This window comes from Mobula hypostoma, chromosome 12 (assembly GCF_963921235.1).
Source record: "Mobula hypostoma chromosome 12, sMobHyp1.1, whole genome shotgun sequence".
NCBI classification, from domain to species: domain Eukaryota; kingdom Metazoa; phylum Chordata; class Chondrichthyes; order Myliobatiformes; family Myliobatidae; genus Mobula; species Mobula hypostoma.
Window position 1 is genome coordinate 88,712,968 of NC_086108.1, and position 16,995 is coordinate 88,729,962.

A 16,995-nucleotide genomic window follows, 5' to 3' on the forward strand; every position below is an offset into this window, starting at 1 on the left:
TGCGCAGGTCTGGCGGCAGAAGATTCCACTCTCTTGTTGATCCTGGGTAGAGGGAGTACTGGTAGCAAATCTTATTGAATGAAAGAGTTTCCTATATGTGAGGTCCAGTTTGCTGTCGAGTTGAACTGACTCTGTGACGAATTTGGATGTTTGATGGAGTAATGTTGTGACCTTCTTTGAAAATGAAAATTAACTGTAGTTTAATATGTCGGTTTTCAAGTGGTTCCCACTGAAGTTTAGAGAGCATGTAGGTGACACCAGATTTCCTGCTGTAATCATTTAACACAAAACGAGCAGCACGGCATTGGATTTTCTCAATGGACTTCTGATTGTTAGCTTGATGGGGATCGCATATGGCCGTGCAATACTCAGGCTTTGGATGGAAGAGTGTCTTGTATGCCATGTCCTTGACGGATTTACTACGAGTGGAGGTTTCTTCTCAGGATACCCAGTATTTTATTTGCTTTGGCTGTAATTTGATTGATGTGAGATGACCAGTTAAGATCCTTGCTAATTTCAACACCAAGATATAGGTGGTGAATGACTGTTTCAAGAATCTGTCCATTCATGTTATATGTCGTGTTGATTGGTTTAACTTTGTGACTGACATGCATAGCTGTGGTAAACCATATTTTTTATGTTGTAACCGGGTTAACTGTCTGGACACGCCCCTCTGCTGACTGCCCCTGTGGCTCCTCACACACGTCCCTGAATAAAGGCGATTTCGCCCTGCTCCTCCCCCTCAGACCAGGGACAGACACTCAGCATGGGGGTCACGTTTTACTGCGAATAAAAGCCTTTCAGTATTTACCCTACTTCAGTCGTTTGGAATTATTGAAGGCGCTTCAATAGCATAACATTTAGATGAGTTGAAGGACATTTGCCATTGAGACTCCCATTGACATAATGAATCAATATCGTTTTGCAACAGCTGAGCATTTTGGTCATTTTTTTATCTCACAGTAGATTGTGCAGTCATCTGCAAAAAGTCTGACTTCGGACTTGACTATATTGTTTAACATTGGGACATTAGATCAGCAGAGAACTGTGTTGGTATCAGAACACTGGAGAACGCAACAGCACTGTTCTGTAGACTGCAATTGGAGTTGTCTTCTGTGCAGCAGTAGAAGTCTCACAATGGTGCTTAAACAGCAAAAACAAAAAGGTGTGGAACAATTCTTAACTTTCTATATAATCTGCTTAATACACAACTTATGTTGAGCATTGTTTCTCTTCCATAGGATTCAACAGTCAGTCACAAAAGCTCATCAGGAAAGCACACAATTGAGGTCCTTTGGAACCCACCTATGCCAAAACCAGATCACATCCAATTCCTGTAAGCATTACAGTGCAATTAACAGACAACATTCACTGGATATAAGACTGTTGTAAGCCAGCCACATCTTTTTCACAGAGAGTAATTGTGGCATGTCTAAGATGTAAATGTAACATACAAATTAGTGAATGTATGGGTGCAACTTCTAAAGCTTAGGAGATGATTAGCCTCATTTTAAGTACATTGAACAAATAATGTGCAAAGGGTCAAGAAACATTTGCTAGGGACCTGTTATTGTGAATTATATTGGATTTTGAGTCCTACTCTGTTGTGCATGTAGATTGAACAGGTCTAATCTTGTAAAAACATTAACCCTCGTACACAGAAAGTCACATGAGTTGAGCAGTGAGTCTCAGGTCCAGGGTGGGATGGGGGAAGGCGAGGAGACTTGTAATGTGACAAGAAGCCTTGAGCAATCAGTTGCTTGACATCAGCATGTGTTATGATAAAGATCGGTAGGAGGGTTGAGATGGAAGTTGATATTACTTGGGTTAGGCAGCATGTTGGTAGTGGTGTTGTGGGGAGGGATGGGGGAGAATTGATCGGTGTCCTCTAGTTTGGTACTCATGAAGAGTCATTTCCACAGATTTTGAAGAAGTTCTCTGATATTCTTACAGGCAGGGGTTGTGGGATGGGGACCTAAAAGTGAATGTGAGGTAGGACATGGGTGCCAAAAAGGGCAATCTATTGTGACACATTAAAGTGAACCTTCCTGTTACAGTTAGGCCCCAAATATTGCTGAAACAGGCCTCACAACCCTCTGTATGAATGGTTTGTTCTAGCTGTGACTGGACATGTAAAAGAAAATTGCAATTCTTTGCATCCATTTATGCATGCCTGGGCCCTTGTGCATGATTTCTCACGATCAATGTAACAGTGACAACATCCAAATGTGCATTGCTCTGTAGGCAGCTCCGTTGTGCATATAGACTGAAACACATAAATGAGATTCATGGTAATCTCTGAGGAAAAAAAACTCTTCCTTCTTAATGTGGTATTTTAAAAGTAGTACTGAGGATGAGGTTGTTAGGACAGAGATGAATACATTTTGGGCTTGAATTTAATATCATTGATCCACCCGCTGTCCAGGTGCAGAGAGGGGTTGTACAGCACCTTGCTGATTGCTTGATTACAGGCAGATGTCAAGTCAGGTTAATGAGATAACTTAACACTTTTGTATTCAAAATACTGTTCCACTCACTGTACTTTGGGTGTAGATCAATAATGAAACATTATCCAGCTCCCCTTCCTATCCATCCCACCATCTCCCCATTGCTAAATTTATAGCCTGGTTTAACTTTTAACCTTAAAACATAGCACAAAAGTAATTAATTCTTCCTTAATTTAAACTTTTTTTTTTGCTTTTCAGGGCCACAGTGGTTCAGAGGTTCAATATTTACTGGGTCAAAATACGTGGTCCAATAATTTCTCAAGTAAATGCTTCTTCTTTGTCACAACAACTTGCAACTGAATCTCCAGCAAAACTACCAACAACCATCCAGCTTGCTAAACCAGTAAGCACTTGTCAAATAGATTAAGGATTTGGGTTCACAGTTCAAGATGAAGGGTTGATATGGGATGTGTAAAAATAGTATTCATTTATGTTTATAGTGGACAAATGGATAATTTACTGAATTTGACTTATTCTCAGGCCTTCCAGATGAGAAGCAAACCTTTATTTCATGGGCTTAATATTGTGGGAATCCTTCTCACATTTATTTAATTTGTGTAGGCATATGTATATCAAACTAGAAACCTCAAGCCCTATAGACTTAGAAAAGCATCTATTTGAAGCCAATAATGTAAAATCTATGTAACCATCAAGCATTAAAGCCAGGACCAACAAGCGGCAGGACAGCTTCTTCCACCAGGCCATCAGGCTGATTAATTCACACTGAAACAATTGTATTTCTAAGCTATATTGACTGTTCTGTTGTATATCTTACTGTACATACTCTTTATTACTATAATTTGCACATTGCACTTTCAGACAGAGACATAACGTAAAGACTTTGACTCCTTACGTATGTGAATTCAACTAATTCAAGTTAGTTCATGTTCTTTTGAAAATCTTGAGTTACTTTCTAAAGACAAATTTTTACATAAAATGGTGCATTTTAGATAAAGGGTTTGTGTCAGATTTCCAAGAAATGAAATGGATTCCAATTTCTTAGTCAGGATATTTTATATATATAGTGACTTCCATCTCTGGTAGTTGAGCATTTTAAGCAATTTTCTGATAGGAAACAAACAATCTTGACCATTTAATGTTGAATATTACTCTTCAGGAGATCTGGACTATTCCAGTGGTGTTTAGTATTGTGGCTTTCTGGAGATTTACATGAATATTGCTGTGTAGCCCTAATCATTCAATGCTGTCGTGTAGTGACTTTGGGATGATACCAGTTGTAGATATTACTATTGGAACAATGTAATTGTAATTGGAACCCTGGTCATGTTCCATAGTCTTTCAATTTACTTTTTTAATTCAGCATATTGCAGGTGTTGTTCACTTACTGATTCTGAAAGTTGTGTGTATTTGGAATGGCTAGATCTATTAAGTAAGTTGTTATTGCTTGTTTATCCTGTAATATTATATCTGGATGGTTATTATGAATTGTCCCATCTGTAATAATGGATTGATTGTAATATAATTTGTGGGACTCTGACTCTAATTCTAAAAGTGGATCAGGTATAGTTTGTTTTATGAGTTTGTATTTTAAAGCAAGATTTTGGTGAATGATGTTTGCCACTTGATTGTACCTGTGTAAGTAATCAGATTAAGTTAAACTACTCCAGAATCCTGTAATGTGTTGGATTGTTTCTGGTTTCTCTCGACATTTTCTGTATTTATCACCTTGAATTAGTTGGACTTCTATGATGTATTTTTGATTTTTTTTGTGTTAACCACCTGTTCCTATATTGCCACAAGGAACTTTTCTGTTTCTGGGAAGAGATTTCCAATTATTCATATTCATTATTTATTATGTAATCTATAGTACTGCTGCTACAAGAGAAAGTTTCCTATAGTGGGTGAGTTTACGACCAGCTGGCACAGTCTCAGAATTGAGGGACGTCCATTTGGAACAGAAATGAGGAATAATTTCTTTAGTCAGAGGTTGATGAACCTGTGGAATTCATTGCCACAGACAGCCGTGGAAGCCAATCATCGTATGTCCGACACATATTTAAGACAGAGGTTGATCAGTTCTTGATTAATCAAAGGCATCAAAGGTTATGGGAAAAATGCAGGAGAATGGAGATGAGAGGGATAATAAATTAGCCATGATGGAATGGTGGAGCAGACTCCATAGGCTGAATGGCCTAATTCTGCTCTTATGCCTTGTGGTCTGAGGTTTTAAAACAATAAATTTCACCAGCTAAAGTCTTGAGTACAAGAATTGGGAATGATGTTACAGTTGTATATCATAGAGGAGACATAAAGGACTGCAGATACTGGAATCTGGAGCAACAAACAATCTGCTGGATAAGTTCAGTGTGCCAAGCAACATCTGTAGGAGGAGATGTATAGTGGGGACACAAGAGACTGCCTTCATGCAGGATGTCAACCTGAAATGCTGACAATTCCTTTCCTCCCACAAATGCTGCTTAACCCCTCCAGTAGATTGCTGTACATGACATTGGTTATGCTGCAGTTGAATTATTGTGTGCAATTCTGATAGCCAAGCTACCAGCAAGATGTAACTGAATTAGGGACACAGAGAAGATTAATAAAGCTGTTGTCAGGAATAGGAGCCTTGGATTATAAGAAGGCTGGGTCTGTTTACCATGGAATAAAGGAGACTGAAAGTTGACATGATAGAGGTATATAAAATGATGTCTATTGCCAGGGTCTATTTTTCATGAATGAGTGCCAAAAACTAGAGGGTATAGGTTTAAAGTTACAGGGAGGAGGTAAAAAAAAGGATCTAACAGCTAAATGCTTGATTCAAGGGGTAATTACTATCTATCTGGAATGAGCTTCCAGAGAAGGTGGAGGAGGCAGGAATGGTAACAACTTTGAAAAGGCATCCTGACAGGTACCTGAATGAGCAGGACAGATGGATATGGAATTAAAGCAGACAAGAGGAATTAGAATAGATAGGCATGGTAAATGACGTAGAAATGGTGGACCATATAATTTGTTTTTTATGTTGCACATGTTGAAGATGAGTTCATTGTCATATGCACAAGTCCAAGTATGCACAGGTGCAATGAAAAACTTACTTGCAGCAGCATCACAGACACAGAGTTTCGTATAAGCAGCTTTCACCAGAAAAAAACTTAAACATAAACTTTTCACAATTTTACAAGACAGAACACAATTGTAAGACAAAGGTCTTTTTAGTGGAAAGTGATTAAAGTTGCCATAGTGTTGCTAAACTATAGTGATTAAGGTTGTACTGGTTGTTTCAAGAAATGAATGCTTGAAGGGAAGCAACTGTTCTTTTATTTTTTTTTAATTTTGAGGTAAAACATGGCAACAGTACCTTTCGGCCTAATGAGTGCACCACCCAATTAGATCTTTGTGAACAATTGACGTACAGACCCGTACGTCTTTAGAATGTAGGAGGAAACTGGAGAATGTACAAACTTTGTACGGACAGCGGCGGAATTGAACCTGGATCACTGACATTGTAATAGCGTAATGCTAATTTCTATTGCTACTGTTCTGCCCCTGTCCTTGACCATGGTGGAGGGGAGTTCAGGCCTCTATACCTCCTTCCCGTTAGTGGCTGCGAAAAGATGGCATGGTCCATTGATGAGGATTGTTGATGATAGCAGCACACATAAAATGCTGGAGGAACTCAGCAGGTCAAGTAGCACCTATGGAAATGAATAGATAGTCGATATTTTGGGCCAAGGCGCTTCTTCAGGACTTAGAAGCAAGGGGAAAGATGCCAGAATAAAAAGTGTGTTTGGGGGGTGGGTGGTAGAGTCTAGCTGGAAGATGATAGGAGAAGCTAGGTGAGTGGGAAAGGTCAAGGGCTGGAGAAGAAGGAATCTGATAGGAGAGGAGAGTTTGATGATGGATGTTGCCTTCTTGAAGCAGCGGATCCAGTATTGGGTGGAGTCTACTCTGTCTACTAATGTCTGCAGCTTCTAACATTCATGTGCATTCGAATTGCTTTAGAAGACCATGTACAACCAGTCAGGATGCTTTCAAAGGTACATATGAAAACGTTTGGATTGAGTGTTCAGTGACAAGAAGAAAGTATGTTGCCACACTTGTCTTATGATTGCATCTATATGTTTGACCCAGGACAGGTCATTCGATTTTTAAAAAAGGAGGGAGAGAGAAACCGGGGAATTACAGACCGGTTAGCCTAACGTCGGTGGTGGGGAAACTGCTGGAGTCAGTTATCAAAGATGTGATAACAGCACATTTGGAAAGCGGTGAAATCATCGGACAAAGTCAGCATGGATTTGTGAAAGGAAAATCATGTCTGACGAATCTCATAGAATTTTTTGAGGATGTAACTAGTAGAGTGGATAGGGGAGAACCAGTGGATGTGGTATATCTGGAATTTCAAAAGGCTTTTGACAAGGTCCCACACAGGAGATTAGTGTGCAAACTTAAAGCTCATGGTATTGGGGGTAAGGTATTGAGGTGGATAGAGAATTGGTTAGCAGACAGGAAGCAAAGAGTGGGAATAAACGGGACCTTTTCAGAATGGCAGGCAGTGACTAGTGGGGTACCGCAAGGCTCAGCGCTGGGATCCCAGTTGTTTACAATATATATTAATGACTTGGATGAGGGAATTAAATGCAGCATCTCTAAGTTTGCGGATGACATGAAGCTGGGCGGCAGTGTTAGCTGTGAGGAGGATGCTAAGAGGATGCAGGGTGACTTGGATAGGTTGGGTGAATGGGCAAATTCATGGCAGATGCAATTTAATGTGGATAAATGTGAAGTTATCCACTTTGGTGGCAAAAATAGGAAAACAGATTATTATCTGAATGGTGGCCGATTAGGAAAAGGGGAGATGCAACGAGACCTGGGTGTCATTATACACCAGTCATTGAAAGTGGGCATTCAGGTACAGCAGGCGGTGAAAAAGGCGAATGGTATGCTGGCATTTATAGCGAGAGGATTTGAGTACAGGAGCAGGGAGGTACTACTGCAGTTGTACAAGGCCTTGGTGAGACCACACCTGGAGTATTGTGTGCAGTTTTGGTCCCCTAATTTGAGGAAAGACATCCTTGTCATAGAGGGAGTACAAAGAAGGTTCACCAGATTGATTCCTGGGATGGCAGGACTTTCATATGAAGAAAGACTGGATGAACTAGGCTTGTACTCGTTGGAATTTAGAAGATTGAGGGGGGATCTGATTAAAACGTATAAAATCCTAAAGGGATTGGACAGGCTAGATGCAGGAAGATTGTTCCCGATGTTGGGGAAGTCCAGAACGAGGGGTCACGGTTTGAGGATAAAGGAGAAGCCTTTTAGGACTGAGATGAGGAAAAACTTCTTCACACAGAGAGTGGTGAATCTGCGGAATTCTCTGCCACAGGAAACAGTTGAGGCCAGTTCATTGGCTATATTAAAGAGGGAGTTAGATATGGCCCTTGTGGCTAGGGGGATCAGAGGGTATGGAGGGAAGGCTGGTGCAGGGTTCTGAGTTGGATGATCAGCCATGATCATAATAAATGGCAGTACAGGCTCGAAGGGCTGAATGGCCTACTCCTGCACCTATTTTCTATGTTTCTATAAGCTAATGCCCAGGAATTAAAAACTGATGATTCTCTGCCAATTTCCCAGTGTAGACTGGTGCCTAATCGTTCCCTTCCCCTTGATGAAGCCAACAATCCTTAGCTTTACAGTTGCTGAATGAGAGGTTCTTGTATCCTACCTCACTGCTGTACACTGACTCATCACTATCTGTGATTTGTCCAGTAACAGTGATGTCATCAATAAATTTGTATGTGGCATTGGAGCTGTGCTTAACCGCATCATTTGCTTATAGATTGTAGAGCAGGGTCTAAACACATAGTTTTGAGGTGCACCCATGTTAATGGTCAGTAACAATGAGATGTTGTTACCAATCCTCATTAATTGAAATCTGCTGATGAGGAAGTTGACAGTCCAGTTGCAGAGGGAGTACATATAACCATATAACCATATAACAATTACAGCACAGAAATAGGCTATCTCGGCCCTTCTAGTCCATGCCAAACGCTTACTCTCATCTAGTGCCACGGACCTGCACTCAGCCCATAACCCTCCATTCCTTTCCTGTCCATATAGCTATCCAATTTAACTTTAAATGACAATATCGAACCTGCTTCAACCACTTAAGCTTGAAGCTCGTTCCACACAGCTACCACTCTCTGAGTAAAGAAGTTCCCCCTCATGTTACCCCTAAACTTTTGCCCTTTAACTCTCAACTCATGTCCTCTTGTTTGAATCTCCCCTACTCTCAATGGAAAAAGCCTATCCACGTCAACTCTATCTATCCCCGTCGTAATTTTAAATACCTCTATCAAATCCCCCCTCAACCTTCTACGCTCCAAAGAATAAAGACTGAGGCTACATAGGCTCATGTCTTTAAGATTGATAAAGGAGAGAAAATCTGAAGATGCTGGAAATCCAGGCAACACACACAATATGCTGGAGAAGCTCAGCAGGCCAGGCAGCGTCTATGGAAAAAAAGTACAGTCAAGGTTTCAGTCCTGCTGAAGGGTCTCGGCCTGAAACGTCGACTGTACTTTTTTCCATAGATGCTGCCTGGCCTGCTGGGTTCTTCCAGCATTTTGTGTGTATTTCTTTAAGATTGATAATGAGTTTGGATATGATGGTTGTGATGAATGCTGAGCTATAGCCAATGAATAGCAGCCTGACATAAGTACTACTGTCTAGATGGAAAAGCCAGAAAAATAACTTCTGCTGTTGACAAATCTATGACCTGTAAGGTGGTGACGTGTCAGGCCAGTGGATAATGGAAAGATGAAATTAGGCTGGAACCAGTGGAAAATGGGAGTTGCAGCTGCAGTGGGGTCTGCAGGACTTGAGAGAGCAACGATAAGAGAAAATACACAGAAGGAGATTCCTAAGACTGGTGCCCAGCACATCTATATTTCAGCTTCATGTAAGGCTTGGAAAGTGTGGACTTTGTCATAAGTTCCTGATATTCCTTAATATCATAGTGTATGGGCATGTGGCCAAGTGGTTAAAGCATTCAACTAGCAATCTGAAGGTCGTGAGTTCGAGTCCCAGCTGAAGGAACGTGTTGTGTCCTTGAGCAAGGCACTTAGTCACACAGTGCTCTGTGACGACACTGGTGCCAAGCTGTATGGGTCCTAATGCCCCTCCCTTGGACAACATTGGTGTCGTGGAGAGGGGAGACTTGCAGCATGGGCAACTGCTGGTCTTCCATACAACCTTGCCCAGGCCTGCGCCCTGGAGAGTGAAGACTTTCCATGTGCAGATCCATGGTCTCACAAGACTAACGGATGCTTTTACTTTATTTTTGCAGTGTGAACACCCTTGTGCCATCTGAAATTATTCTCTTCCAAGAAGCCAAATTAATTTTAATACTAGAGCAAACAAAATCCTTTGTAAAGAAATTTCCACAGGTTTCTCCACAATCACTGGAATGGTAGCATAATGGTTAGCACAATGCTTTACAGTTCAGGCGACCGGTGTTCAATTCTCGTTGCTGCCTGTAAGGAGTTTGTACGTTCTCCCCATGTCCGCATATCTTTCCTTCTGGTGCTCCGGTTTCCTCCCAGCACCCAAAGACATACCAATGGTAGGTTAATTGGTCATTGTAAATTGTCCCGTGATTAGGCTAGCGTTAAATCGGCAGTTGCCAGGCAGTGTGGCTTGAAGGACCAGAAGGACCTCCTCTGCGCTGTATCTCAATAATAATAAATAAATAAATAAATAAATTAATTTCCCACCACTGATTAAATAAGCCACATAAGTGGTTGATTTTAGGTACTTAATCTGTTTCTGAGGTGATTTCATATGTTCTACAATTACTAGACGTATTTTTCAAAATGGATTACTTCTTTAAATCAAGCGTCTAGTTTGCAATTGAAAATCTTTGCATCGTTAGATTGAATTGGTAAGGTTCAGTGCCTATTTTAGCTTTTTACGTTGTTAGGTTAATGCTACAGACTGTGGTAATAAGAAATCCTGCCTGCGGAACCCCACCGGATGTGACCCTGAGCTCGACAGATTGTGCTTCTTCCTCTCGTTTACACCACAAGGCTCCTCTGTACTTTTTGAGTTGAGTGGACCATCTAATGGGTACATATCATTTGCCCTGTCTGATGACAAATGGATGGTGAGTACTATTATTGCCCTGGATAAAAGTAATGACATTGATTATGCTAGCTGTTAAGAGTCCAGAGTCTGTGCCATCAATCCATTCACTTTAGGAGAATTTGTTTTTGTTGCCAGCACTAAATCCATGCAAAAACGTAAAGCAGCATTGGTTACTCGAACTTTAAGCATACATCTCTACCACTTTTCAGCTCAACTGTTGCCTCGCTCACCCTCTTAGAAACATAGAAACAGGCCTTTCAAATCAACGAGTCTGCACCAACCATAAAACACCCATTTACACAAACCTACATTAGCCCACTTATTTTCATTCTCTCACATTCTCCACCTCTCATTTATACCCTTTCTTGCTTCAGAAAATATTCTCCAGTGTACTCCTGGCCTCCTATAACCTTAGGATCATCCAAAACCCCGCTGCCAATATCCTGAACTTCACCAAGCTTTCTTCACCTGCCACCTCTGATATAACATACACTGGTTCCTAATTAAGTAATACCTTGTTTTAAAGTTTGCCACTCTTCTCACCAAACCCCTTTGTGACCTTACTTCTCCTCACTTCTGCAATTTCCTCCAGTCACAGAACTCTTAGAGGTATTTGTACTTCTGCAAATCTGTCCTCTTGAGCATCTACAATGTAATTGCTCTACTATTAGTGCTCATAGCTTCAGCATCAAATATCCTCAAGATCCTGTGTTTCTTCCCCAGATCGTTCTGCATTTCTATTCTTTTAAAAATCTTCAAAAAACCTAAATCCTAATGAAGGGTCTCAGTCTGAAATGTTGACTCTTTATTCCTTTCCATAAAACTAAGCTCCTCCAGCTTTTTGTGTGTGTTACTCTGGAATTTCAGAATCTTCAAAATCTCTTGTGTCTCCATAAAACCTACCTGCCTGGTCATGTTTTTGGTCATCTGCCTGAAATATTTATGCATGATAACATTTCTAGGAAGTGCATTTGGGAGCTTGGCTTCATAAGGAAGCTGCTACTGGAAATAGTCGATGCTATAGTATGGCCAGAAAGAGCAGGAAGGATCCATCAGTCTCTAGTAAGACAGCTGTTGAACACAATGAGTTTGTCTGATTTTGTGGAACCTGTAGGTGAGCTTTTGTTTCTTAATGCTCCTTCAACTTATCTTTGGGAACCTCTTTGCTAGGACAGTTATTGAATATCAGGCACACTGTATATGACTGCCTAATGTAAGCTGGTGGAACTGATAGAGGAAAAATATTCTTCACCATTCTGAGCAAAATGCCAGGTAGGAGGCCTCAAAATCTTTCCTATTAGGGTTTTCAATCATAATAAAAATAAGGGCATATTAAAATATACTGTTAATGGGAAAGAACAGTATACAAGGAGGCTAAGGACAAACACGTCTGCAATCCATTCTTAAAGCTTTATTTAATTTTGTCAGTGAAAGAACAAGATGCACAATAAAAAATGCAGCAAGCTGATTTGTTAGTATTGAATTTGAATCTCTACGTAATTAAAATCTTCTGTTTCAGGGTGATGATGATGTTTACTTGTGTGTTGTTAATGATCGAAGTGTACAGATCAATCCAGCCCATTCCACTGGCCGCTCACATCCAATATTGGATTCACAGGTAGGTGAGCCCGAATGGGGCTTCTGACTGCAAATTTGCTATGTACACTTATAAGGTGAGTAGGGTTTTCTCCAGTTTATAACAATTTCTTAGCCTTGAGCAAAGACTAGAGTTAGAAAACCTTATGTTTGCATTAACTTATGAAGATAGGTTGAATAAGCTAGGGCTTTTCTCTTTGGAGTGAAAGAGGATGAGAGGTGACTTGATAGAGGTGTACAGGATAATAAGGGGCGTAGATTGATTGGGTAGCCTGAGACTTTTGCCCAGTGTGGAAATGGCAAAAATGGGGAGGGGCATAATTTTAAGGTGATTGGAGGAATGTATGGGGGAGAATGTCAGGGTTGTGTTCTGTACACGGAGAGTGGTGAGTGTGTAGAATACCCTACCAGGAGTGGTGATAGATACTGATACATTAGTGCTGTTCAATAAATTCTTAGATCGGCACATGGATGATAGAAAAATGGAAGGTTACATAGGAGGAAAGGGTTAGATTGTCCTTGGAATAGGTTGAAAGATCAGTACAACATTGTGGGCTGAAAGGCCTGTAATGTGCTGCAATGTTCTATATTCTATGTTCTAATAACAGTGGACGTGGGAAAGAACAATGTGGAAAAGATAAATGATTCAGGGTTGATTAGTAAGCTTAAGAGGATGTGGTATTCATAAACATTGATGAAGGGCAGACAAAAGCTCACTGAGATTTTTATCAGAAAGAAATTAAGGGGAAGACATTCACCCTGAACAATGGTGTATTGTCATTTTATGATCCACCCATCCTTTACTTTTAAACCAGACTTTTCTAAAATAGGATTCAATAGATGGAAGTTTAAGATATAACACTAGATCCGGATTCCAGAAATAATGATGTTTATGAGGTGATGAACTCTTCTTACTGGATTTTAAAAACATTTTCTTATGTTCTGTTTATGCTATTCAACGGCAACAGATAGCTCAACTTTGAAATAATTGTAACAATGATTTCTTTTGGCAGGTTTCTATTTATGACATGGCATGGAGGTTAGAAGATGGGGTGACCCAGTGTTCATTCAGGAGGAAAACACGGCTCCCTGAATATAGTGACCGTTTTGACCTGGACAGAAAATATTATATTTTTCTAGCAGACGGGAACACAGAAAATGGTGGGTTTGCCATTTACAGATAATGCACACCTTTACCATGCACAGTTAGCGCATGATATCGCTGAGAGACCAGAGCAGCTTCAATTTATGTAAGCGTATTGTGATATTGGGTTTCATCCATATTTCATGGGCCATCCAAATTATTCCATCTCCAGAGATGAACACAGTGGTCGTTCCCTTGTTTTACAAAAACACTCTCTTCTTCTCTTCTCTGGAGACATGATTCATCTAATTCGAGCGGTAGCATAGCGGTTAGCATCATGCTATTATAGTGCCAGTGACGCTGATTGAATTCTGCTTCTGTCCGTAAGCAGTTTGTACGTTTTCCCAGTGACGGTATAGGTTTCCTTCCACATTCTAAAGGTGTATGGGTTAGTAGATTATTTGGTCACATGGTGTAGGAAAGGCTTGTTACTGTACTGTATCCTTAAGTAAAATAGAAAATAATATTGTGGATTCCAGTTACTTGGTCCATGGGTTAATCAGGGCAGCCCACATATTTGGGACAACTCTTAAAGAACAAAAATTAATCGGGAAAATAGCCAGGATTTTCTTTCCTTCTTTATTAATCTTTTTATTGATTTAGAGAAAATATATTTGTGGTAGAGGCAGGTTCGATATTGTCATTTAAAGAAAAATTGGATAGGTATATGGACAGTAAAGGAATGGAGGGTTATGGGCTGAGTGCAAGTTGGTGAGACTAGGTGAGAGTAAGCGTTCGGCACAGACTAGAAGGGCTGAGATGGCCTGTTTCTATGGTGGTTATATATACAGACAAGGGGAGAACTATCTCAAATATATATATCAGCAACAATGTAAACAAAAAATAAAATAGATAGTATCATAATCATATATAGTAATAAGCAAATATGCAATATATAATAGAAAAGACAACTAATTCTCCTCTTATCACTTCATAAAGAGAGGAAAAAAACTTTAAATTTAAAATGAAGGGGAAAACCCCCCACTGCAATAAAAAAAGAAAGAAAAGAAAGGGGACTGGGCAGTCCATTCGGAGGATACAACCAAGAAAAAAGGAAAGACTTTCTGATCAAATCTAAAACTTCAAAAAAAAAATAATTGGAATAGTAATAAATCAAATCAAATGAAAATATAGAATAAAAGGTTGCCATATTTGCTCAAATTTAAAGGATGTATCAAATGCCGGACTAATTATTTTCTCTAAACTTAAAGAGGACATAATGGAGGAAAGCCAAAAAAAGACAGTAAGTGGATTAAAATCCTTCCACTTCAATAAAATGGCTCTCCTAGCCAATAAATTCGAAAAGGCTATCATACGTTGAGCGGAAACAGTAATATTTCCTGCTTCCGATGGGATAATCCCAACAATTGCCGTAAGTAAATTAGGTTGTAAATCCATATCCAAGACTTTTGATTGCATTTTAAAAACGTCTCTCCAAAAGTTATCTAGCTTTATACAAGACCAAAACATATGAGTTAAAGTGGCCACTTCAATATTACTAATTATTAATAGGAAATAACTCACTTTTATGTAAATTTAATTTATACTCAGAAAAGCTACTGAATTCAGAAAATATGGATAATATAGAAGGAATAGATTTCCTAGGATCTGAAATATAAACTAACAGGTCATCTGCATATAACAAAACCTTGTGTATTTTGTCCCCTCTCTTAATACCCTGAACAGTATTAGAACCTCTAAGAGCAACAGCAAGGGGTTCTAAAGCCAAGTCAAATAATAAATGGCTAAGAGGACATCCCTGCCAAGTACCCCTATATAATCTAAAATAGGGAGATTTTTGATTATTAGGTATAACCACAGCCATGGGGGAATGATAGATCAATTTGATCCAAGAAATCAATCCCGAGCCAAAATTAAATCTTTCCAAAACCTCAAAGAAGTAAGACCACTCCACCCTATCAAAGGCTTTCTCTGCATCAAGAGAAACAACACATTCAGATTCTTTAGATGGAGAAGAGTGAATAATGTTTAATAATCTTCAAATGTTAAAATGTAAGTATCTATTTTTATCAAATCCAGCTTGGTCATTGGAAGTAACAGTAGGTAAAATACTCTCAAGTCTATTAGCCAAGATCTTAGAAAGAATTTTAAAATCCACATTCAATAGAAAGATTGGTCTATAGGAAGTGCATTCAGATAAATCTTTATCCTTTTTTAGAAATTAAAGTGTTTGAAGCTTCATAAAAAGTTTTCGGGAGAGTCCCAGAGGATATAGAATCAGTGAAAATTTGACATAAATGAGGTGTAAGTGTATCAGTGAAAGTCTTATAAAATTCCACTGTATATCCATCCGCTCCCAGAGCCTTAGCTGGTTGGAGAAAGGATATAGCCCTTGCTGTTTCCTCTTGTTTAATAGGTGCATCTAATGTATTCATATCTTGAATAGAAATTTTAGGTATATTCAATTTTTGCAAAAATCTATTCATAAAAGTAATATTGTCTGAAAATTCAGATTTATGAAGATTAGAGTAGAAATCCATAAATATCATTAATTTCATAAGGATCTACCATTTCAGTTCTATCAGGTCTTCGTATTTTCAGGATCTGTCTTCTAGCCATATTTGCTTTTAACTGACCAGCTAATAATTTGCCTGACTTATCTCCATGTATATAAAATTGGCTTTTGGATTTAAAAAGTTGCTGTTCAATGGGAAAAGTCAAAAGCAAATCATGCTGTGTTTAGAGTTCCCCCCTTTCCTTAAAGAGATTTTCACTAGGCATTATTGAATAAATTTTATCTATTTCTTTAATCCAATTAATAATCAGTAAAAGCTCCGCCTTAGTTTTCCTTCTTAAACCTACTGAGTATGAAATTATCTGTCCCTTAAGAAAAGATTTCATCAAATCCGATTTTCTTAGTTTATTTGGGACACTATGCCATTTAATTGGGACATGAGACTGTTCCTGAACAGTTTCTAACTAGCAATAGTTGCGTGAACCAGTGTGGCCGTTAGACACTACACCATGCTTAGAGCAAGCAGTTTTTAAATAATGTTAGCTGCATGTGTTTGTGTTCATACAAAAGTGATTCTTGTCACTGATAGTTGGTGAGAAATAAGCAGCAAGACAATTTAGAACTGTTTTGCTCACTACAATTTCAAGCATTGAGGCTTGGCGATGCCAGAAATGGACAGAAGTGAGAATGAAACAATTTCACTCTTTCAGCAAGATAGGATCTATGAAGAAATTGAAGATATGGCAATCTTGAAGATTACAATGAAAATGAAGATTTGGAGGATGTAATCATCGATAGAATTGCGTGAAGGCAGTCCATTACCTGCATTAGGTCTGCACTGATTCTGTTCATTTACTGTCAATCGACTGGACACGGCAGTGTGTCAGTTATCCACTGTATTAGAGCATGAGAGTGAAATCTGTACAGGAGAGATTATAAAGTGGAAAAAATTCACACTCTACTCTCTCAACCTTGGAAGCCTGGGTCCAGTGGTACTAATAGTTGTCACAAACTGGGATTTCCACTGGATGCCAGTCAAGAAAAATCCCCTGAATCTTCCTCCCTTCTCCCAAATGGAGGAAATTTGAGCCTAGTTGCAACTGCATATCTCACCAGGTTGTGTATTAATTTCATCAGACCACATGCATGTAAGCCTGTGAACAATACAG

General features: G+C 39.3%; 1 protein-coding gene across 2 annotated transcripts in view; it reads left to right on the top strand.

Moving 5' to 3' along the window:
- Positions 1-16,995, top strand: part of frrs1b (ferric-chelate reductase 1b) — a 57,384-nt gene that overhangs the window by 15,959 nt on the left and 24,430 nt on the right. For both annotated transcript variants that reach the window (XM_063065028.1, XM_063065029.1), the window contains 5 exons: positions 1,242-1,336; positions 2,706-2,850; positions 10,447-10,629; positions 12,130-12,228; positions 13,220-13,367. In XM_063065028.1, coding sequence (XP_062921098.1) covers positions 1,242-1,336; positions 2,706-2,850; positions 10,447-10,629; positions 12,130-12,228; positions 13,220-13,367 — 670 coding nt within the window. The remainder of the gene's footprint in view (positions 1-1,241; positions 1,337-2,705; positions 2,851-10,446; positions 10,630-12,129; positions 12,229-13,219; positions 13,368-16,995) is intronic.